Raw genomic sequence first — 25,369 nt, forward strand, 5'->3', positions numbered from 1 at the left:
CAGGAACACTCCAAGGTCCCGGAAGGGAGGAAGAGGCAGAGGGTGGCTCGTCCCAGGTCTCCTCTGTACAGTGGCAGAAGAGTGCAAAGTTTCATCAGGCCAGCCTGACCTTAAAAATAAAATCCGATTGTTCACTGCTGATATATAGAAAAGCAACTGATTTTGTATATCTGCCTTGTACCTTCAACCTTGCTGTAATTGCTTATTTTTATTTCAGGGTGAAATTCAATGTTTATTTATTTGTTTTCCACAAATACAGTACAGCTTAGAAGGACAAACAGGTATATAAAATGCCAGTTTAGACATGTACTTATATATTGGTAATTTATATTTACAACAGCTTTTGACAGACTCATTCAATGATGTGTCAAGTAAAATGACAACTGAGAACTAAATTTGGATAGAGCAAAGTAGCAGTCATTAATGATTTTTAAAAAGATAATGATTTAAGATCAGACTATGATGGGTTTAAGAAATAAAGTGAGATATTACATAAAGTAGATATAGACAACTTTTAGGAGAATTTTTTTTTTCTGCATGGGAAAGTGTATGGATTATTAGCTAAAGGGAGATGTGAATTCAAGGGAGAGTTTTGTTTATATATTTATTTTATTTATTTATTTATTTATTTTTCAGGCACTATTTTAAGCACTTTATTTTTTTGATGGTATAATTTATTTTATTTTATTTTTAAAAAATTTTATTGGAGAATAGTTGATTTGCAATTTTGTGTTAGCTTCTGCTGTACAGCAAAGTGAATCAGTTATACATATTCATATATCCACTCTTTCTTAGATTCCTTTCTGATATAGGCCATTACAGAGTACTGAGTAGAGTTCCCTGTGCTACACAGTAGGTCCTTATTAGTTATCTATTTTATGTATAGTAGCGTGTATATGTCAACCCAATCTCCCAGTTTATCTCTCCCCCCCTTATCCCCTGGTATCCATAAGTTTGTTTTCTGTATCTGTGACTCTACTTCTGTTTGGTAAATAAGTTAATTTGTACCCTTTTTTTAGATTCCACATATAAGTGATATCATATGATATTTGTCTTTCTGTGTCTGACTTACTTTACTCAGTATGACAGTCTCTAGGTCCATCCATGTTGCTGCAAATGGCATTATTTTCTTCTTTTTTATGGCTGAGTAATATTCCATTGCATATACGTACCACATCCTCTTTATCCATTCCTCTGTTGATGGACATTTAAGCAACTGACATGGGATTAACCTCCAAAATATACAAACAGCTCATGCAGCTCAGTATCAAAAAATCAAACAACCCAACCAAAAAATGGGCAGAAGATCTAAATAGACATTTCTCCAAAGAAGACATACAGATGGCCAAAAAGCACACAAAAAGATGCTCAACATCACTAATTATTAGAGAAATAAAAATCCAAACTACAATGAGGTATCACCTCACATCAGTCAGAATGGCCATCATCAAAAAATCTACAAACAATAAATACTGGAGACGGTGTGGAGAAAAAGGAACCCTCCTACACTGTTGGTGGGAATGTAAAGGTACAGCTGCTATGGAGAACAGTATGGAGGTTCCTTAAAAAACTAAAAATAGAACTACTGTATGACCCAGCAATCCCACTCCTAGGCATATACCCTGAGAAAACCATAATTTGAAAAGATACATGTACCCCAATGTTCATTGCAGCACTATTTACAATAGCCAGGACATGGAAGCAACCTAAATGTCCATCAACAGAGGAATGGATATAATTGCTTATTACTGATAGTGCCAGAAGATTTTTTTTTATTCTTTCTGGTTTCTTACAGAGATGATCATGTCATTTGCAAACAAAGAGTTTTCTTTCTTCCTTCCCAAACTATATACTTTTTATTTCCTTTCCTTGTCTTATTGCATTAGTTAGAACTTCCAGTACAATGCTGAAAAGTGGAGTGAGAGGGGTCATCTTTGACTTGTTCTTGATCTTAGTGTGAAAGCATTAAGCTCTTCAACATTAAGTATAATGTTAGTTGTAGTTTTTGTAGATATCCTTTATCAAATTGAGTAAGTACAGCTCTATTCCTAGTTTACTAAGAGTTTTTTAAGATTAATGGGTCTTGGATTTTGTCAAATGCTTTTTCTGCAACTCTTACTATGATCATAGAAATTTTCTTCTTTAGCTTGTTGATGTGATAGATTGCCTGGAATAAATCCAGTCATTCATGGTATATAGTGCTTTTACGTAATGGTGGATTTTATCTGCTAATTTTGTTGAGGATTTTTTCCATCTACATTTATGAGAGATATTGGTTTGTAGTATTCTTTGCTTGTAATTCATTGTCTGTTTTGATATTAGTGTAATGCTGGCCTCACAGAATGAGTTAAAGAAATATTTCCTCTGTCTCTGTCTTCTGAAGGAGATGGTAGAGAATTAGTATAATTTCTTCCTTAAATGTTTGGTAGAATTCACCAGTGAGCTCATCTGGGCCTGGTAATTTTTGTTTGGGACGATTATTATTTGTTGATTCAATTTCTTTAATAGATTTGGACCTATTCAAATTGTATATATCTTCTTATGTAAGTTTTGGTAGACTGTATTTTTTAAGGAGTTGGTCCATTTTGTCTAGGTTATCAAATTTGGGGGAATAGAGTTGTTCAGAGTCTTCTTTTATTATCCTTTTAATATCCATGGGATCTGTCATGATGTCCTCTCTTTCATTTCTGATACTAATAACTTGTGTCCTCTCTCTTTTTTTCTTAGTTAGCCTGGCTAGAGGCCTATTGATTTTATTGACCTTTTCAAAGAACTGGGTTTTGCTTTTGTTTATTCACTCTATTGGTTTCTTATTTTCAATTTCATTGACTTTTTAACCTAAATTTTTATTATTTATTTTCTCCTACCTACTTTGGATTTAAGTTGCTCTTCTTTTTATAGATCCCTAATGTGGAAGCTTAAATTTTTGATTGTATACCTTTCTTTTTTCCTGATATATGCATTTGCTGCAATACATTTCCCTCTAAGCACTGCTTTCCCTGCATCCCACACATTTTAATAAGTTGTGCTTTCATTTTTATTTAGTTCAAAATATTTTTTAAGATTTCTCTTGAAATTTCATCTTTGACCCATGTGTTAATTATAACTGTTACTTAATCTCTAGGTATCTAGAGATTTTCCACCTATCTTTTTGTTATTGATTTCTAGTTTAATTCCATCAAGGTCTGAGAACAGACAGTTTATGATTTTTATTCTTTTAAATTTGTTGACATGTATTACATGGCACAGGATGTGTTCTGTCCTGGTGACTGCTTTATGTGAGCTTAAGAATAATGTGTATTCTGCAGTTGTGAGATGAAGTATTCTATAGATGCCAATTATTTCCAGCTGATTGATGGTATTGTTGAGTTCCACTTTGTCCTTAATGATTTTCTCCCTGCTAGATCTGATCCATTTCTGATGAGGAGTGTGGAAGTCTCAAACTATAATGGTGAATTTATCTATTCTCCTTGCAGTTCTTCCAGTTTTTTCCTAGTGAATTTTGATGCTCTGGTTTTTGGCACATCCCCATTACGAGTCATTATACCTTCTTGCAGAATTGATCACTTTATCATTAAGTAATTACCTCCTCATCCCTGATCACTTTCCTTACTGTGAAGTCTGCAAACTTAACATAGCTATCCCTGCTTTCTTTTGATTAGTGCAGCATGGGATATTTTTCCCCATTTACTTCTAATCTTCACGTGTCTTTTTATTTAAAGTGGGTGTCTGGTAAACAACATAGAGTTGTGTCTTATTTTTAATCCTCTCTAACAATCTCTATATCTTAATTGTTGCATTTACACCACTGATTTTCAAGTAAATTACTGCTATAATTGGATTAATATCTACCTATTAGTTCCTGGTTTTTATTTGTTGCCCCTGTTCTTTGTTTCTCTCTTTGTCATTCACTCTTTTTTTCTGTCTTTTGTGGTTTTGTTGAGCATTTTATATGCTTCTATTTTCTCTCCTTTCTTAGGTTATCAATTATACTGCTTTTGCTATTTTTTTATTAGTTGCTCTAGATTTTGTGATATACATTTGCACCTAACCCATGTCCACTTTCAAATAACAGTATACAACCTCATCATACTGTGATTACCTTATAATAACAAAGTATTCCTAGTTCTTCTCACTCTTCCCATTTTACTTATACAAAGCATGCATTATATATATATATATATATATATATATATATGTATTTGTATTTCTGTATGCATATATGTATGCATGTATTTATATATAAAATTGAATACAGTGTTGCTATTATTCTTTTTTTAACATCTTTATTGGAGTATAATTGCTTTACAATTGTGTGTTAGGTTCTGCTGTATAACAAAGTGAATCAGCTATACATAAACATATATCCCCATATCTCCTCCCTCTTGCGTCTCCCTCCCACCTTCCCTATCCCACCCTTCTAGGTGGACACAAAGCACCAAGCTGATCTCCCTGTGCTATGTGGCTGCTTCGCACTAGCTATCTGTTTTACATTTGGTAGTGTATATATGTCCATGCCACTCTCTCATAAACTGTTATTGGTTAGATCAGTTAAAAACAACAAAAAAAGTTTTTATTTTACCTTCACTATTCCTTCTTCAATGCTGCTCTTTTCTTCATGTAGATCCATGTTTCTGATCTATATTTTTTTTCCTTCTTTCTAAAGAACTTTTAACATTTCCTTCAAGGCAAGCCTATTGGCAACAATTCTCTCAATTTCTGTCATCTGAAAAATACTTTATTTCTCCTTCAGTTTTGAGGGATAATTTTGCAAGGTACAGAATTCTAGTTTGGTGTTTTGTTTTTTCTCTCAATACTTTACATAATTCACTCCACTCTCTTCTTTCTTGTATGGTTTCTGATAAGTTAAATAATTCTTATTGGTAGAGTGTTTTTGTTTTTGTTTTCCCTTTAGGTCCTTTCAGTATTTTTGTTTATCTTTGATTTTTTTATAGTTTGAAAATGATATACCAAAGTAAAAAAAATTTTATATTCATTCTGTTTGGTGCTCTCTGAGCTTCCTTGATCTGTGGTTTGGTGTATAATACTAATTTGGGATAAATTCTCATTCATTATTTTTTTCAATATTTTCTACTATTGTTTTTCTTTCCTCTCCTTTTGGTATTTCCATTACATGTATGCTACACTTTTTACAGTTGTCCACAGTTTTGAATATGATGTCCTACTTTTTCATCTTTATTCTCTTTGTTTTTCAGTCTTGAAGGTTTCTATTGAGATATCCTAAAGCTCAGAAATTCTTTCCCCAGCCATGTGCATTCTATAAAAACCCAATAAAGGCATTCTTCATTTCTGTTACAGTGTTTTGTTTTTTATCTCTAGGATTTCTGTTTGGTTCTTTCTTTGAATTTCCATCTGTCTGTTTATATTGCCCATTTATTCTTGCATGCTGTCTACTTTATCCATTAAAGCCCCTAACATATCAACCAGTTGTTTTCAATTCTCAGTCTGATGATTCCAGTATTGCTGGCATATCTCAATTTGTTTCTGATGCTTGCTCCGTCTCTTCCAGCTGTGTTTTTATGCCTTTTAGTATTCTTGTATTTTTTATTTTTCTTGATAGTGGAGCATGTTATACTGGGTAAAAGGAACTGCTATAAGTAGGCCTTTAGTAATGTGTTGGTGAGGTGTGTGGGTGGGGCAGCATTTTATAGTCCCATGAATTAAGTCTCAAGCCTTTTAATGAGCCTATAGCTCTGGACTGTGAACTTCACACATGTGTCTCAATTTTCCCCCAGTTTCCCCCATCCCCACACCTTAAGTAGGGCAGAATGGCTAAGTGGTTAATGTTCAGTATTTCCCTTCTTCCAGTTGTAAGGCTAGAGCTGGCTGGAGTTGGTTATTTCTCTTTCCTCACATCAGTTAAGCTCTAATAAAACCCCAGCAAGTTTTACTTTGGTTAAAGTGTTTATCCTGTGGGTGAACCTTATTAAGAAGAACAGAATGCCCTAGCATATTAAAAAATGGCACATTTCCTCCTTCCCCTGCTGGAAGCACTAGGGGATTTTTCTCCTATATTCAGTGTGGCATAGATCCAGGAGGTAAAACTCATAAAGGTTGGGTGATCTCCATTGACTGGTTCCCCTTGAAGTTTCTAACTCTCCCAGTTGTCTACACTAAGCCTCTAACGATACATCAATTATAGTCCAGTTTTCCGTACCCAGCACTGGTTCCCATGGAGGTTACTCTTCTAATAAGTTGTGATTTTGTGTTCTCCTGCCAGTCTCTCCAATTTTGAATGCAGTAATTTGCCCTGTGACATTACTTATCATACAGATCTAAGAAGAATTTTTGATTTTTCAATTTGTTCAGCTTTTTACTTCTTATGGCAGAGTGGCATCTTCCAAAGCTTTCTACGTACTGACTGGAAACCAGAAATCTTTCTAAGCCTTTAACATTAATTATAATTTGCCCCAAAAGTCATCTCTGTATCAGGAATATTACATGAACCTTTTGCTAATATAATTTATAAACTTCTGATAAATAAACTAAAAGATTTTTTTAAACTGAATTTAAAGTTTTTCCTCTTTCAGAGCACTTCTTTTCTAGCAAATGCTTAGCAAGATTACTACTCAATCCCAGTTTGTTTGTTTTTTTTTCTTTTTTTTTCCAGTTTGGTTTTATAAATTTATTTATTTATTTGTTTGTTTTATTTTTGGCTGTGTTGGGTCTTCATTGCTGTGCAAGGGCTTTCTCTAGCCGCAGAGAGCGGGGGCTACTCTTCATTGCGGTGCGGTGGCTTCTCTTGTTGCGGAGCATGGGCTCTAGGCACACGGGCTCAGTAGCTGTGGCTTGCGGGCTCTAGAGCGCAGGCTTAGTAGTTGTGGTTTTAACAAATTCAATGTGTCTTTTACCCACCATAATAGAATCATACAGAATAATTTCACCACTGTAAAACATTCCCTATTACTCACCCATCCATCACTTCTCCCTAGCACCAATCCCAAAACCCCACTGATCATTTTATCATATCTCTGGTTCTGCCTTTTACAGAATGTCAACTAATTGGAATCATGAAGTTTGTAAAATTTTCACAATGGCTTCTTTCACTTAGAACTATGCATTTATCCATGTTTTTTCATAGCTTGCTAGTTTATTTCCACCATGTGTTCATCTGTCACATATTTGAAGGACAAGTTGATTGCATCCAGATTTTGGCAATTATGAATAAAAGGCTTTAAACATTAGCATGCAGGTTTCTCTTTTTTTAATTTAATTTATTTTATTTTTGGCTGTATTGGGTCTTCATTGCAGTGCACGGGCTTCTCATTGCAGTGGCTTCTCTTATTGCGGAGCACAGGTTCTAGGGTGGTGGATTTCAGTAGTTGTGGCTCACGGGCTCTGAGCACAGGCTCAGTAGTTGTGGCACATGGGCTTAGTTGCTCCGTGGCATGTGGGATCTTCCCAGACCAGGGCTCAAACCTGTGTCCCCTGCATTGGCAGGCGGATTCTTAACCACTGCACCACCAGGGAAGCCCAGCATGCAGGTTTCTGTGTGGACCTACATTTCTAAATCAGTTGACTAAATACCTAGGGGCACAACTGCTGGATCACATAAGACATGGTTTAGTTTTGTAAGAAACTGACATACTTTTTGCAAACTGGTATTCCATCTTGCACTACAAACAAGAATGAAGGGGAGTTCCTGTTGTTCTGCATCTTTTCCAGGAATTGATATTTTCAGTGTTTTGAATTTTAGTCATTCTAACAGATGTGTAGTGATATCTCACTGTTCTAATCTGAATTTCTCAAATATTTCAATTATATCCAGAGATAAAATAACCTTCCCAAATAAAAATCTTATTGAATGCTACTTCTATAAGATTTTGCTCCATATATGATGTTGCTTTCTTTTTTCTTTTTCTTTTTTCTTTTTTTTTTTGCTGTACGCGGGCCTCTCACTGTTGTGGCCTCTCCCGTTGCGGAGCACAGGCTCCGGACGCACAGGCTCAGTGGCCATGGCTCACGGGCCCAGCCGCTCTGTGGCATGTGGGATCTTCCCGGACCAGGGCACGAACCCACGTCCCCTGCAAAGGCAGGCAGATTGTCAACCACTGCGCCACCAGGGATGTTGCTTTCTTTATATACCATTTTATACATAATTATGGTGGGTTTATTATTGTAAAATGGGAGCTGAGACAGTGGTAGAGTGAAATTAGATGGTTTGGATTACAGATATGAGAATTCTCTCAGGATTTCAGTGAAAAGGGCTGAATGATGTACTACAGGTATAATGGAAATACAAAGACACCAGGATATAAAATGTGCAGACCATAGTGGCAAAATCTGTGTACTTGTCATATGCTAGGGTTCTGGCAAGTATTTAGGTGTAGGATTGCTCAAAACATATAATGCTACCTGCTTATAAAAACACATAATGCTAACCCAAACATAGCAGACTGTTTCATCTTCTAAGACTGAGTAAGCTTCTTAAAGGATACATAAGAACTAGTAACGTATCCAGATGTAGAAGAAACTAGGCAGACGTTTTTCTGTAGAAGAAACTAGGCAGACTTTTTTCTAAGGTACCATGCTAGTTATATTCCAAAGAAACATATTATAAAATATGGCATTATTAAAATAATTGATTTAGTGATTAAAAATGGTTTAGAATCTAGTATGTTTTAAAGTTGTAAAAGCAAAGCTATTTTCCTGAAGATATTTCAATAATAAAAATTTCATGTAGATAACATAAAAGTAGAGAACCTAAACATCACTAAGCAAAACTGGTGTTTGATTAAAAACTGGCCATTACTTAAGAATAACAATTTTTCCTTTACTATCAATATCCAAGACTAGCATAAACACACTTCTTTCTACCTTTATGCTCCATTGTTATATTAAATAAAGCATATGGCCTCTTAATCAGAATGGCAGGTGCTCACAAAGAGTACAGTAACAGGGTTTTTATTTGTTTTCCCAAAAAGCAAAAATGAGAAAAATTTTATAAATAATAATTGATAGCTGTGGAAAATGTTATAAATATTTGAGAAATTGTTATAAACAGTGGAAAACTGTTATAAACAACAGTTTTATGTGTAATGCAAATTGTATTCATCAATTAATGAAGTATCAAATTTAGTTTTGTCAACAGTTATGGATGAGAATTAGTGCTGGGTAAGTTATCAAATCGAGATTAAGAAATTGCTCTTGTAGTTGGATTAACTGGTTTTCGATTGACATAAATGTCAGAGAAATGATTATGAATTCCTATTACTGGCAAGGTATTACTAGATGTCATCTAAATATTTATCACATATGTAAAGTATGTGATATGTTTAAAGAACTGACTAAGGATGAAAAATCATCATTAGAGAATCAGTTTGGTTGATAATTTGTTCAGGACAACCAAACTTGTTGAGGTTTACTAATTTATTCTTCTTTTGTAAATTGAGAAATTGAATAAAATCCATTGGCTCAAAGAAAGATAGACAAGTAGGAAAAAGGGAGATTGTCTATTTTATATACATAATTCTACTGAAGGCTCTCTGCTCTATCACTCTGCTGAAAGAGAAGAGTTGAGGAATAAGCCTGTGTAAGTGCAATAAAGAATGATGTCTGCTGATGCTTCACTGGCTAAGATCAAACTGTGACGATCCACTGAAGTCATGTTATGAAAGAGGTGATCAGTAATCATTATCTGTAAAGGAAGTAAATTCGATAATTTATTTTACCTTGTATCAGTAGAAGAAAGGGGGAAAGTCTCAGGCCTATCATAGGCAATTCATTTAAATTTTCTCTTTAATTATGAAAGCAACATATTCTAGAATTATTATACATAAAAAACAAAAATAATAGAAAACTCATTTTCCAGGTGGCAGACAATGTTAAAATGTTGGAATATATCTTTCAGTTATGTTTGGGTGATTGGGTTTCTTGAGTCTGTCCGTCTACCTATGTATGTATGTATGTATGTATCTATCTACCTATCTATCTATCATCTGTCATCTATCTATCTATATCATCTAGCTAGCTAGCTATTAATCATCTTCATATGTCCAACCTACGTCAGTTATATTTAACTGATTCGCCTGACAAATCATTTTTCCACAGAATTATAAATCATTAATAACTATTGCACTGATTGGATGGTAGCCATCACATAGATTTTTCTCACAATATTACAAAATGGGACAGTTTCATATTTTTTGTTATGTATTAAAAGTAACAACAAACCCTTATATAATTCTTACTATATGCAATACTTCGTTTTAATTATTTTGCTTAAGTAAGTTATTTTGTTTCTAACAAACAACTATGAATGAGGCATTAATATCATTCCCATTTCACATCTGCAAAAACTGTGACATAGAGAACAAATGATTAACCTTCTAGTAAATTGTGGTACATAGAATAATGGTTCCCCCCAAATGCTCACATCCTAATTCTTGGAATCTGTGCATATATTACGTTAAATGGCAAAAGGAACTTTCCAAGTGTGAATAAGGTCTAGGGACCTTGAGATTAGAGATGATTCTGGATGATCTTGATGGTTTCAATCTACTCACAGGAGCCTTTTCTTCTGTGGTAAATAGAAGAAGGGAGATTAAAGAGATTTAAAGCATGAGAAGGACCATTGCTGGCTTTGAAGACGGAAGAATGGGGAGCATGAGCCATGAAATACAGCTTTTAGGAGTTGAGAATGACCCATCTCCTTTCGTCTACATTCTAAGCAAATAACTCAAGTTGGGACTTTTTGCTCCCTTTTCAGTATTCCACAGAGTGATTTCTGTGTTATGTTACTTAACATGAAGATTAATGCATTATTACATTTTTTCCCTTTTCATTTACCTTTTCCTTATGCTATCTACATGTATTTCCATGTCAGTATGTTCTTGTTTCATTGCCATATATTATTTAACTAGAGCAACTATTTCTCTTCCACATATTTCATTGGGGATGCCAAACATATTTTAAAGGTAGCCTTCAATTTGTAATATATTGTTCAGAGAAACAAAGATATTACAGTGAGTAAAATTTGTTTCAACTATTAATTTAAATATTTAGTCAAAAATTCTTTGCAATGAAAACATGAATTAAGCTAAAGTAACATACAGAATTGTATTTTCCAATGAAACCCATAGGAACTAGAGATTGTATTCACCTTCAAGCTTTACAAATAATTTTAAGGATATAAATAATTGCAAGACAAGCAAACCTGGGAGAAGCTGAAGTTTGCCAGCACTTGCCACATTAGAATATAAATTGGAGAAGATCTGAGGTCTCTGAGTGATGTATGACAGCACAAGCTTTTATATGGGAAGAAACTATTTCACTTATGAACTGTCTCCACTATTTATTCCAATAGTTACATAATTTTCATGATGTTTTCCAAGGACAATTAATAACCCATGGACTTTAGGTCTGTTGACCATAAGTAATTCCAGAGGTGCTAAGAATTATAATAACTCTTGCTAGCAAATATCATCATTATATTTGCAAGAGGTCTGTCTTTGGTATGTTTATAAGGAGATTCAACCAGGTCACCATCTTTCTTCGTTCCCTGGGTTTATCACCTTTGTAAAGACAGAGAACAAGACTGCTCCTATTTTCTTCCCATAAACATTGTGCATATATCTTAAGATTTACTAATTTATTTTCCTTAAAACCAATCATATTTGGCACTTAAAATGTCCAGCTTAAAAATGCTGTTGAAGAAAGTTTGTTAAAAACATTAGAATTCACAAATTAATTTGCAGTTTAATCAAGTGTTCACAAGTGGCAATTTCTTACATTCTGCTTTTTCCTTTCTTTTTCTTTAGTTAGCTTTTCTCCTCCCCATACACCCCTGAACACTGAGTTGCTCCCAAGCCTGAGCAAGCACTAAAATGAAGAACAACCCCCATGTACACACACACACACACACACACACACACACACACACACACAAATATTACTCAGTCATAAAAAAGAATGAAATCTTGCTATTTGCAAAAACATGGACAGACTTAGTGGGTGTTAAGCTAGGTGAAGTAAGTCAGACAGAGAAAGACAAACACTATTATTTCACTCATACATGGAATTCAAAAAACAAAACCAATGAACAAACATAAAATAGCAACAGAGTTATAAATACAGAGAATAAACATGTGGCTGCTGGAGGGGAATGGGGTGGGGAAATGAGATAAATAGGTGAGGTAGATTATGATGTACAAAAATTCCATTACAAAATAAATGAATCACAGGTATGGAATGTACAAGAAGGTAAATGTAGCTGATAATAGTGTAATATCTTTGTATGGTGACAGAAGGTAACTAGATTTATCATGTTGATCATTTTGAAATGTACAGAAATATCTGAATCACTGTGTTGTGCACCAGGAGCTAACACAGTGTTTTAGGTCAATTATACTTCAAAAACAAACAAACTCATAGAAAAGAGATCAGATTTGTGGTTAACAGAGGCGGGGGATGGGGGGATGGGAAACTGAATGAAGGTGGTCAAAAGGTACAAACTCCCAGTTATAAAATAAGTAAGCACTAGGAATCTTATGTGCAGCATGATAAATATAATTAATGTTCTAGATGAAAGTTGTTAACGGAGTAAACTCTAAGGGTTCTCATCACAAGGAGAATATTTCTTTTCTTTTCGTTTTATTTTACATCTATATGAGGTAATGGATGTTCACTAACTTACTGTGAACATTATTTCACAGTATTGTGAACAGCATCTCGTGAATTATATAAGTCAAATCATTATGCTGTACACCTTAAACTTATACATTATTGTATGTCAATTATATCTCAATAAAACTGGAAGGAAAATAAATAAAAGCAAAATGAGTATCATTTAAGGAAATAAGAGATTTATTTTATAATCTGTCATTGTACAAGTGTTTTTTTTTAAATCAAATATGACATGAAAAGATCACTAAAGTAATAGATTACTAACATAAAAAGATTACTTTATTTATTTATTTTTTGGACGCACCAAGAGGCATGTGGGAATCTTAGTTCTCCGACCAGGGATGGAACTTGCACCCCCTGCATTGGAAGTGCAGAGCCTTAACCAATGGACCGCCAGGAAAGTCCCACTAACATGTACTTTATTAAGCAAAATATTAACATTGTCACCTAGAGTGCTGACTTACTCATCTTCTCTGAGTCTCACAAAATAAGTGAATGTATATTTGAGAGAAGCTGTTTATATTTGTATATCCTGTGATCAAGATAGATCTCAATGTAACTAAAATAAAATTTCAATCAGCTGAATTACTCGATAATGGAATAAGTCTAGTAAGTCAAGTTTTAGGAACTCTAGTCTTAAAATATTAAGATTAGAGGTAAATTTTTGACTATATACTGGTTTAGGAGTGAACTATATTATTGTGGTTCTCAGAAACAAATCCCAGTGGATATATTGTAGTTGATTGTATTTCAATTCTGTTTTTCTTTGTCACTGGATCTATTTCTTTCAGCATATTATTGTAACAAATAAAAATATAAAATATTAATTGTTCAATTTTACTTCTTCTAGGAAAAGACATTTGTTTCTACATTTATTCTTAAGAAAGCCAGTCATGAAATACCTTAAGTGAAAAGTTACATGGCCATATTGAATGTTAAAAAGCAAAAGAAAAGCCAAATAAAAAATAAACACATTTATATGAAAAAGATGTAAGATTGTCAAAAATTACTTGAAGAAAGTGACTGTTCAAAGAACTTGCTTTTGATGATGATACTGCCACATTTCTTAGACTATTAAGAACAATGGTGGTAATCTTCTAGCTTTGGTTTCCTGACCCATTTAATAGCACTAAATATGGGCTTCCAGTAAGCTCTGATGTATTATTGGTGTCACTTAATAAAGAATAACTTTCTCTCGCAAATCCTTTCCCAGTAGAACTTCTTTCACTTAGATTTTGATCTGTTTGCATCCCACTGACTCTTTGTTAACTTTAAAAAAATGTTCTCATTGCCCTTCTTTGACTGTCCTGGTATTAAAACCAGATTACTCTTTAGAAAGATAAATTGCTAGGTCTTGAAGACCACTGTAATTCTCTGCCTCCTAGAGATTACTACTTTTCTTTCCTTGATGACTACCACCATGATATCAAACTTGTGATAAAAGTAGAAAAAGGTATAGAACTAAAGATAAAGACATGCTTTATTCTTTCCAGACAAGAATCTTGTCTTTTGAGTAAATTACAGTAATCAAATTAATATTGTAAATGATATATTTTTCATAAATGAGTTATATATTTTGGGGGCTTCCCGGGTGGTGCAGTGGTTAAGAATCCATCTGCCAATGCAGGGGACACGGGTTCGAGCCCTGGTCTGGGAAGATCCCACATGTCGCAGAGCAACTAGGCCCGTGAGCCACAACTACTGAGCCTGCGCGTCTGGAGCTTGTGCTCTGCCGCAAGAGAGGCCACGATAGTGCGAGGCCCACGCACCCCGATGAAGAGTGGTCCCCACTTGCCACAACTAGAGAAAGCCCTCGCACAGAAATGAAGACCCAACACAGCAAAAATAAATTAGTTAATTAATAAACTCCTACCCCCAACATCTTGTTAAAAAAAAAAAAGAAGAAGAAAAACATATAAATATCACAGGAAGGCATACATCTAGATATGTGGACTCTGAGGCTCCAGGGAAAGAAGAATGATATATTTAAACATTTAGGCTTTAGGGAATTCTTAGCTATATCAGGTCATTCTTCTTTGCAAGAGAACATCTTAGGTTTCCTGAGAGAAGCAAACAGCACAGTAAACTCTGGGAAGCTTTCAGCCTCCTTGGGCATGGAGATTATGAGTTTTAAAAAGAAAGGAGAAAATGTCTGCCAATAATTTCTGAGCAGAAACTTGACTCTGAGGAAGAAGAAAATCCAGACACTTAGATGAGGGTGGTAATCACTGATCAAGTTCACTTCTGAGTGACTATTAGTAGATTCCATGTGGCCTCTGGTAAAACTTAAAACTGAGAGATCATTACAGAGGTCAACAGTGCTAACAGAACTGTCTTCTGTGTGTGGTCCTAGTAGTCATCACATATGAGAGGCACAGTTAATCACGTGTAAAGGCCATTATTTACACAAAACACATGCTAAGTAACAGGAATCACACTGTAATTAAAAAGAGCCAAAACAGGGCCACCCTGGTGGCGCAAGTGGTTGAGAGTCCGCCTGCCGATGCAGGGGATACGGGTTCGTGCCCCGGTCTGGGAGGATCCCATATGCCGCGGAGCGGCTGGGCCCGTGAGCCATGGCCGCTGAGCCTGCGCGTCCGGAGCCTGCGCGTCCGGAGCCTGTGCTCCGCAACGGGGGAGGCCACAACAGTGAGAGGCCCGCATACCGCAAAAAAAAAAAAAAAAAAAAAAAAGAGCCAAAACAATATCAGTAGCAGAGAACAGACTTGAAACTTGGTAATAAATAGCAGCAGATAGATGTCAAATTGCCTTAGCCTTCAATTTTGTTCCTAGAGGAAGTCAGTGTAGTTACTAAATGACAGCAGTGTAGACTACTGAGGGGTAAGAGGTTCTGAATGCTAGGAACAGTGAGTAGAAAGTCCTAAAAAGCCCCCCACGCACATTTAACATCTGTAAAATTAGAGTGCATTGTTCTTGACACCTACCTTAAAGTTGTTTTAGGTCAGATAGCAGTCGTGGAATTTTCACTGCCTGTTCCTGCAATCACTTGATTGTTTGTCCTGCTGGCATAAGAGTATAATTGCAACTTCTTGTTATAAAAGTCAAGAGATTATTAAAGAAACACTTTGGGGAAAGAATATGAATTTTACTTGTTGTCTGAAAACCTTTTATTAAACCTTCCAGTAAGATCAAGTAAGCAACAGCATCAAAATATGCAGGGAGGATGACAGTGCCTTAGAAAATATCTCAAGAGAAAAGCACTGTTATAGGAAATGGTGCATCATCAATGCTGCATAGCAAATTATGGCCTGTACATAAACATATATAGCAATGTCTCTAAATCAAAAAATGATCTTAAGAGTCAAGTTTAATGTGCAAAAGTATTAAGAATATCTTAGCAAATATATTTTGTTTATATTATCCTTTTTATATGTGTAAAATTAATATTATCAAAATCTCAGTATAATTCTAAGAATTCTTTCAGTGACTTTAAATTTCTAAAGTATAAGAAATAATAGGTTGACAGTATTTTTTCTTTTATACTGGTTCATGAAATAGGGCAGGTGTTACAATCCATGATATCTTAGATTTGATGAAAAAAAGTGTTTAAAGTACTAGATGAATAATGTGGAAGACCCATCATGATTGTTGAAATAACCAAGGATATCTGAAGAAATGAAAAGTCCCTCTTTATTAGCTGAAGTGAAGCAAAGAAGACAACCTCCACAGAAACTGCTTCAAAGTAATTAAGCAGAGAAAGATTTTTATAATGTTTTGGGAAAACAGAGGTACTCTGAAGATATGTAGCAAAAATTCACAATAAACATAACAACAAAAAATACACACAAAATTTCAAGTTCTCAGGCATACAAGATTATAAGAAAACAGGACATCTGTTGACAAGAGGGGAAAACAAAAGGAAAAGATGGGTATGGACACTTGTAGTTCCCTTGAGAATTGTACAAGTAGTTATTTTTCAGCAACATTTCTTGAGCCCAAGTGGAATTTTCCACCTGAGGTGAAGGAAGCCTAGGGGAAAATGTTAGGTGAACAGAAATATTTATGATAGTTCTGGAAAATACAGTCTTTCAGGGTAGACACTAACTCACATGATAGAAGAGATGGTGCATATTTTTTTACTTAACCATTGTATACCTAGTGCTTAGGAGACTATCAGAAATATAGTATAAATTCAATAAATACATATATTTATTTATTTTTAGTGGGGGAAGAAAGTTAAGTGTAATACCTAAAACTGCAATTAAGGTTCTGTTATATTGTACTAATAAAATCTCCTGAAGAGTCAACATAGTTTCTCTCTTTGTTGGAAAATTTGATCTTAGAGGGTTTTTTTTAAATTTCTTTTATTGTAGTAAAAACACTTAACATGAGATCTACCCTATAAACAAAATTTAAGGACATAATACAGTATTGTTAACTGCAGGCACAATATAGCACAGAAGATCTCTAGAAATTACTCATCTTGTGTAACAGAAACTTCATGCTCATTGACTAGCAATTCTCCATTTCCGCATCTCTTGAACCCCTGGCAACCACCATTCCACTTCCTAATTCTATGAATTTGATTATTTTAGGTACTTCATGTACATGTAATCATGCAGTACTTATCCTTTTGTGACTGCCTTATTTCACTTAGCATCAAACCTCAAGGTTTGCCCAAATTGTCACATATTGCAGAATTTCCTTTTTTTTAAGAGTGAATAATATTCCATTGTATGTGTATTTAATACTTTATCTATTCATAGTCAGTCAAAGTTAAGGTTGTTTTGACATCTTGGCTATTGTGAATAGTGCTTCAATGAACATGAGAGTGCTAATATCTTTTCAAGATCCTGATTTCAATTTTTTTGGATACATAGAAGTAGGATTGCTGGATCATACAGTAATAATATTTTTTTGAAGAACTTATATACTACGTTTTCTATAGTGGCTGTACCATTTTATATTCGTACCAACAATGTTTCCAATTTCTCCACATCCTTGTCAACACTAATCTCTCTGTTTTTTTAGATAATAACGATTATAACAGGTATGAAGTGATATCACATTATGATTTTGATTGCATTTCTCAGATGATTAATGAGGTTAAGTATGCCAAGTTCCTTTAGCATTCTAAGACAGTCAAGACAAAATTCAACTCCAGAAAAGATGTGGCACTGGATGTATGATGCAACTCTTTCCCTCTCCAGGGAGAAGATGGGGGCTTGGGTTTATTCATCTACTTGCTTGTGTTGAGTGGGGGGAGTGGGTATGGTGAGTTCCATCCCAAAGCTCTGTTCTTACTAGCTCCCAGACGTCTAGATTATGCTGAGTCCTGTCAGCACTTTGAGATTAACAAGGTTGAAATCAGTCCTTTGAGTAGCCCCTGGAAAAGTTGGAGTGTTGGAAGTGTTGAGGCTTAGGATGGACCACCTTAAAATATGCCGTGCCACAACAGCATAATGAATGTTTTGAGTTGAAGTTGCTTGAGAAGCAGCCAACGCAAGAAAGAAACTCTGACTCTCCTCTGTTCCCCTGAAAGCAGGAAATACATCTCTTACATGAAAGGTGCGCCCCCTTCATCTGGAAGTAGAAGGACACCCTTAACACCAGAGACAGGGAATTCAGAGCCAAGAAGCCTGTTCAAACAAACCTTGTTAGTTCTTTAATTTACTACCCCAAGCCCAAAGTCTGTTTCGATTCTTCACTAATTAAGCATCCAAAGTCTAAGTTGCTTTGTCTTCTCAATTCCTCATAAATTCATTGTTTCTTTGTCTAAAAAGTGTAAAAGCTGCCTGTTTTGGCTACTTCTTAGGTCCCATTTCTATGAGCCTTCCATGCACATGGATCAAAATCTGTTTCTTTTTCTCCTGTTAATCTGTTTTGTGTCAATTTTACTATTAGTTCAGCCACATGAACTCAAGAGGGGTAAAGGGGGAAGTTTCCTTTTCCCCCCCCACAGAAACACAGCAAACTCTTTCCCTCCCCAGGGAGGAAAGTAAAACTTCTGTGTTCCAGAGAAATGTCCAGCTTTACTGATATCTCCAAATTGCCCTACAAAATGCCCAATTAACTCCCACTCCAGTATTCCATGAATCTCCTGTTCTCTTCAGTCTGTTTCTAACTCAATTCTGTTCCTCAGTCGCTGTGCCGATTCTTGCATCTTGCTGTGCTATTTTAATTTTCATATTACCAGATTGGCCCTATTGGTATCTGTAGGGCTAGTCACTTTTTTATTTTTATTGTCGTTTTGGCTATTCTTGACACTTTTTTCTTCCATATAAATTTTGTGATCAACTTATGCAGTCCCCAAAAGAAGAAAAACAAAAAACAAAAAACAAAACACTGCTGGGTTCATAATTTCATTAAATGGAACTTCTATGAGGTATCTAAAATGCTCACTCAGAAAAGTAGGAGGTAGAATTGTGGTTTCCAGGCACTGGAAGGAGAAAGAAATGAATAGTTGTTTAATAGGTATAATGTTTCAGTTATGCTAGATAAATAAGTTCTAGAGATCTGCTGTGCAGCATGAAGCCTACAGTTAACAACACTGTACACTTAAAAATTTGCTGAGAGGGTAGATCTCATGTCAAGTGTTCTTACCATGATAAAAAAAAAGAAATATAAAAAAAAACTTGACAAGCAAAAAGGGAGTTCCTTGGTGGCCTAGTGGTTAGGATTCTGGGCTTTCACTGCCGTGACCTGGGTTCAGTCCCTGTCCGGGAACTGAGATCCTGCAAGCTGTGCAGCACAGCCAAAAACAAACAAAAAAACCCACACACACAAAATTTGTTTTTATATGTATTATATATTACACACACACATACACTCTCACACACACACATATATGCATTCTATTTTAAAAGAATACTTATATTCATTCTGGAAAACTTCCTAAGTGTTCTGACATATTCACCTGCATTCAAGGACATTGTTTTGACAGAATTAAGTTGAATTTTCTCCTTAATGTCTCTTGTATATCTAATATGACTATCTTTGATCTTTCTCTTCTCTTTACTGGCATTTATTTCTTTGTTCTCTTTTTTTGGGGATTTTTGTAAAAAATGCATTGACTTTCATTTTCATTTAATTTTTGACTATGCCTTATACTACATCTTTGTTGTCATATTTCTGATGTCTCTTTGTGGTTTTCTTTTTATCTAAATATTCTATTCCATTCAGCTTTTAATCTTTTAAACCTATTCTACCAACACTGTCTTTTTTAATCTTCTTTTGGTGTTCCTTTTTGTATGGCTCTTGATCTTTTGGCTAAGTTTCCCACTTTATCAAAAATGACTCACCATCCTGCTTTGTTTTATGATTAAGAATCTTAGATGAAAATTATTTTATAATAACTGGAAGAAAGTTGTCAGTGGTATAAAACATTTTAATGACGTGCTAATTCATTATTTTAATGTCAGATTCAATTTAATTATGAGGTGTTCTCTTGTGTTGATTGAATTATTTCACATGAATAACAAGCCTACTTCATCCATGTACTGCCTTCCATAGAAGAAATAAGGATTCCCCAAAAGCACAAAACAGGTGGAGAGCAATCCAGTTAATAGTTGTCTATAGTGTGAAAAAAAGGGAAGGAATTATTCTCCCTATTCACATGAAACTTACTTTTTATTTCTTTTATAGTCTTGTACATATATATTTAACACTATCAATAGCTTTAATGGCAATATTTTAAAAAATGATTCATAAATGTATGGAACAATATTGCTAAATTACAGTAATTGAATGTAATATTACATCAAAAATTATTTGAGATATATAAACCTCAAACATTGCTAGAAGCAGAGAGAGCTAAATAAGCCATAAAATGTTAAAATAAACATTGCGAAAAAGTGTAACTGAAGGTTACCGTTTTTGGCATTAAGTGCTTTGAAACTCAGGACTAAAAACTAGAATATCAAACAAGTAGGCATATTTTTTCTTATATTATATATATATATATACCTTTAATGTGTGTATAGAGGTTTATGTATAATTATACATATACATGTATTAGTTACTTTTTTTATTAACCACTGTACTAGATATTATTAACATACAGTAGTATAATACATGATTTTTACTTCATTTTGTTTGTTTTTGGTATTGCCTTCACATTTAAAGCTTATTCAAACCTTGGCTGAAAACTTCCTACAAGTAAAAGTCTATGCTGTATTTTGTTATCTAAAGATGAATAAAGCAGAGTGATTTTTCTTCCTATGTTGTGGGTAATCTGAAGGGGAAGACAGGCATAGAATCATAATGCAAATTGTGAACATTGCTATTTGGAACAGGGAGAAATAAAATGTTCTGGGAAAATAGGCTAGGGGAGAATCAATTTATATTGATATGACTGCAAATTTCTTGAAGACTGAACAATTATACAGATATAATTTATGATGGCCCATTGAAAAAATTATAAAAGAAATGACCTTTTCTTGAGAGAGAGTCTCTCACGGGCTGATTTATGTTCCCCCTGGATTCATATGTTGAAGCCCTAACCCCTGGCTCCTCAGAATGTGATTGCACTTGGAGGTAGGTCCTTTAAAGAGGTAACTGAATTAAAATGGTTTTGTTATTGTGGGTCGTAATCCTATATGACTGGTGCACTTATAAGACGAGATTAGGATATAGAGAGATACCAGATACCTGCACACATAGAGAGATGGCCATGTGAGGACACGGTGAGAAGGTGGCCTTCTCTGCAAGCCAAGGAGAGAAGCCTCAGGAGAAATCAAACCTACTAACACCTTGATGTCAGACTTCTAGCCTCCAGAACTGGGAGAAAATGAATTTCTGCTGTTTAAGCTACCCAGTCTGTAATATTTTATTATGGCTGCCCTAGCAAACTAATATGAGGCCTTAATCTTTTAAAAAATAATTGTCAGGAATTCCCTGGTGGTCCAGTGGTTAGGATTCCGCACTTCCACTGCAAGAGGCACGGGTTCGATCCCTGGCTGGGGAACTGAGATCCCACGTGCTTTGCAGCATGGCCCCCCCAAAAATTGTCAGCTTTACATCTAATGTTTTAACTTTTGCTTTTATGTACTTTATTTATGTGTTCTTGATAAAGAGTTGTTGGTAAGTACAATAAAGTATTTTAATATTAGATAATTTATTATTTTTAACATATTACTGCTATCATCATAACCAAGTTTCTTGCCCCCCAAATATAAGTTCAAATCCCTTTAGGGGAGAGCGATTTCCAACAAATTCTGAGAGGTACCACCAGACATATTTTGGTTTAAAATTTTTCCTGTGTTCAGAAGCATGAATATTATAAAGATTTTTGTTTCAAGTTCAACAAAACCTACTTACACTGTCCTAAATTGGTTCAGTGTTTCTGGTTTAATCAGTGCCTAAGACAAGGACCAGATGTCTTCCTTGTGCTTTTTAAGCTTCCGTTTAGAGGTGAATAATGGTATATTCCTGAGGATGGATACCTCAAGATATTTATTTATATAACATCCACAGAACCTAGCACAGGGTTTTGCATGGTAGATATGCACACTGAATTAAATATGAATGTGTACATGCAGTGTATATGTGTGTGGTTGTGTGTGTGTTGTGTGCTACATTGTCATTTCTCTTTACTTTCATTTAACAATTTATTACCAAAAGACTCAAGCACAAGTTGGTAGATTAACATGCATTTCATTAATTGTCTCACTGAGATGTGGAAGCATGGCTGGAAGATGTCTTGGCAGGACTGTTGTAGAATTGACATATTTGAGATTCAGATTTCTGTTTTAATAGCTAAACTTTATTGAGCTTATACTATATGCTAAGACTGTAAAGAGTGCCTTATATATGTTAATTCATAAAATCTTCTTCCTTACTGTAATACTGTAATTTGTAAAATATATTTCTCATATACTGTTTTTGGTCTTCTTCCTCAGTTCCTGGCTCATAGCTCCCAAATCATTGGAATTTCCTGAGCAATAAGACTAATGGGAGCATCTTTTGTCATAATATTTGGTCTCTTGTCCTCAGTTGCTGAAAATGCTTCAGAGTCATAAAGGTGAAATGGGTGTCTTGTGATTCATGACAAGCCCCTTTCTACCAGAACTGGGTTTATGTTAAAAAAAAAAAAAGTGACTTTTAGAAAGCATCTAAGGATGGAGCCTGTTACCATAAATTAGATGGTTGAAATGTTCAGTCCCACCCCACCCAGAGATAGCATCCCATTCCACAGGCTCCGTCCCAAAACAGTGCCCTCCACTTCATATGCCATTCACAAGCCCAGGTTGTTACCTGTGCTTCTGATGGACTGGCTACAAGTTCAAGTTTCTAAAAAACTCTCCAACTCAGGATATCAGTTTAAGTCCAGGTTGCTACCTGTACTTCCACCAACTGCCTATAAATCAGACGTTCCCACAGTCCCCTCCTTGGGCTTGATTAATTTGCTAGAGAGGCTCACAGAACTCAAGAAACTCATTTCCTCCCTAGATTGCCAGTTTATTACAAAACATATTAAAGGGTAGGTATCAACAGACACATGTAAAAAACATAGGGTGAGGTCCCAAACAGGGGAGCTTCTGCTCTCGTGGTGCTTGGGGCCCAGCCCAGCATGGTAGCACTTGGAAGTGTTTTGGTTTCCCCAACCTGGAAGCTCTCTGAACCTTTCCATTTGGATTTTTATGGAGGCTTCATTACATAGGCATGATTGATGAACTCACTGACCATTGGTGATTGATTCAACCTATAGCCCCTCTCCCAAACAGTATGATTCTTTCCAGTGTAGCTGTCTAGTTTCCCCAAAATCATTTAAGAAGAAGCTGCATTTTCCGCATTGTATATTCCTGCCTCCTTTGTCATAGATTAATTGATCACCTAAGTATTGGTTCATTTCTGGACTCTCTGTTTACTTCCAGTGAATGGATAAAACAACTTTGGTGCATCCATGCAGTGGAATGCTATTCACTGATAAACGTAAATGAACTATCAACTTACACATACTTGGATGACGGTTAAATGCATCTTGCTAAGTGAAATAAGTCAGTCTGTAAAGGCTACATTCTTAATAATAACATTTACACATTCTGAAAAAGGTAAAACTATTGAGACAGACAGTAGATCAATGGTCATTGCAGGTTTGAAGAAGGGGGAAAGTTACATAGGTAAAGCACAGGGAATTTTTTGTGGCAGTGAAACTATTCTGTGTGACATATAAATGGCAGTGTAAATGGCAAAGTGTGTTTTTTCATGTTGGATGCATTTTTTTACGTGTTAAATGGTGGATACGTGACATTATACATTTTTCCAAACCCTTAGAACCATACAGAACACAGTGAACCCTAATGTGTGGTATGGGAATTTTAAAAAATCAATTAGGGGATCAGCAAATGCCAGTATGCACAGGAAACTATTAAAAAATTAATGTTTTAAAATGTGTGAAAAAGACTCCTTGCTTGGAGTGGGAGAATGGTGCTTCTCTAAGTCACTCTGGATGTTACCGTAGACTGTAAGACTAAAGCCAAAAGGCATGCAGGAGAAGCACTGTATTTTATGTGATAAAGTAGTTTCCCATGGGGATATGGGTTAACAATTCTGAAACCACTATACATGTATATTAGAAATGAGCAACTAAGTAAATGGATGTTGGATTGTGGGAGAAATCTTTCTAACTGTTGGAGTAGTAGGTTACAGACAAGCAAGGAGAAGAGACTAGAACCATCCAGGAGGTGATGGACTAGAGTTGGAGACATCAGTATGAGCTCATATTTAACTAAATATAGATACAGGTGGTTAAAGATAGAAATATTTATAAATACTTGTATATACACTGGTTAGAAAACACATGTTTCCTTGCCCTCTCAGATAAAATGGTCTGAAAACAATGATACTCCAGTAGCAAGAAACATACCTAGTGTACATATGTTGGTTTCCAGTAACACTCTCCAATATGAGAACAAGGGATTCTTGGAAAAATCAGTGATTCTAGGATTGTGGAAATATACAAGATGGGCCTATACATCTTGCAGTTCTGGAAAGTAAGAAAGGGCCAAAAGAGACAACAGCAACCAAAAAAAACCCCACTACAATGATATGATATGAATACATTAATAGGACTTAGGAACCAACTGAAAGAGCTTTCAGTGGTCAAAGTCTGAATAATCTAAGCAAAAAATAAGTAGTTTGTATTGGATTATAGCCCAGCTCAGTTGACCCTTGAACAATGAGGGGGTTTGCAACCTCCCCCTACCCCATGCAGTCGAAAATCTGCATAAAACTTTACAGCCGGCCCTCCTTATACTGGGTTCAGTATCAACTGATTCAACCAACCATGGATTGTGTAGTACTGTAATATGTATTTATTGAAAAAATCCACATGTAAATGGACTCGTGCAGTTCAAACCTGTGTTGTTCAAGGGTCAAGTGTAATTCTCCACACTCAAGGAAGTTGATTGTAATGCCCCATTCAAGTGTGGACTGCACACAGTGAATTCCTTCAAAGAGAAGATTATGGAAAGGGAAGGAAAAAAGTAATGTAACAGTAGAAAAACATGAGAAACACTACCTCAGCCTCAGATCAACACTACCACTACCTCAGATCAACAGTATCATCAACAGTGATAAGTTGTTTTGACTTCATGTATCTTTTTTATTGTGTTCCATAGTAGAGGCAAGATGTAATAACTGGTGAAAGTAGGTGTGAGGTAAATGGTAATTTTCTTACTATTTTTTATAATTTTTCTTTAAATCTAAAACAAAAAGGCTATTAAAATAATAATGATTGTAGATTTAAAACCTAAATGTTTAC

The 25,369-nt window shown here is 35.2% G+C and overlaps 1 protein-coding gene across 1 annotated transcript; it reads left to right on the top strand.

Moving 5' to 3' along the window:
* The first annotated feature begins 2,669 nt into the window (after positions 1-2,669).
* On the top strand, positions 2,670-2,901 carry KANTR (KANTR integral membrane protein). The gene is given in 2 exon segments (XM_060114548.1): positions 2,670-2,828; positions 2,830-2,901. Coding segments are annotated over 2 exon segments (231 nt in total).
* Positions 2,902-25,369: the final 22,468 nt, after the last annotated feature.

The sequence above is a fragment of the Mesoplodon densirostris genome, chromosome 12, assembly GCF_025265405.1.
Source record: "Mesoplodon densirostris isolate mMesDen1 chromosome 12, mMesDen1 primary haplotype, whole genome shotgun sequence".
Lineage (NCBI taxonomy): Eukaryota > Metazoa > Chordata > Mammalia > Artiodactyla > Ziphiidae > Mesoplodon > Mesoplodon densirostris.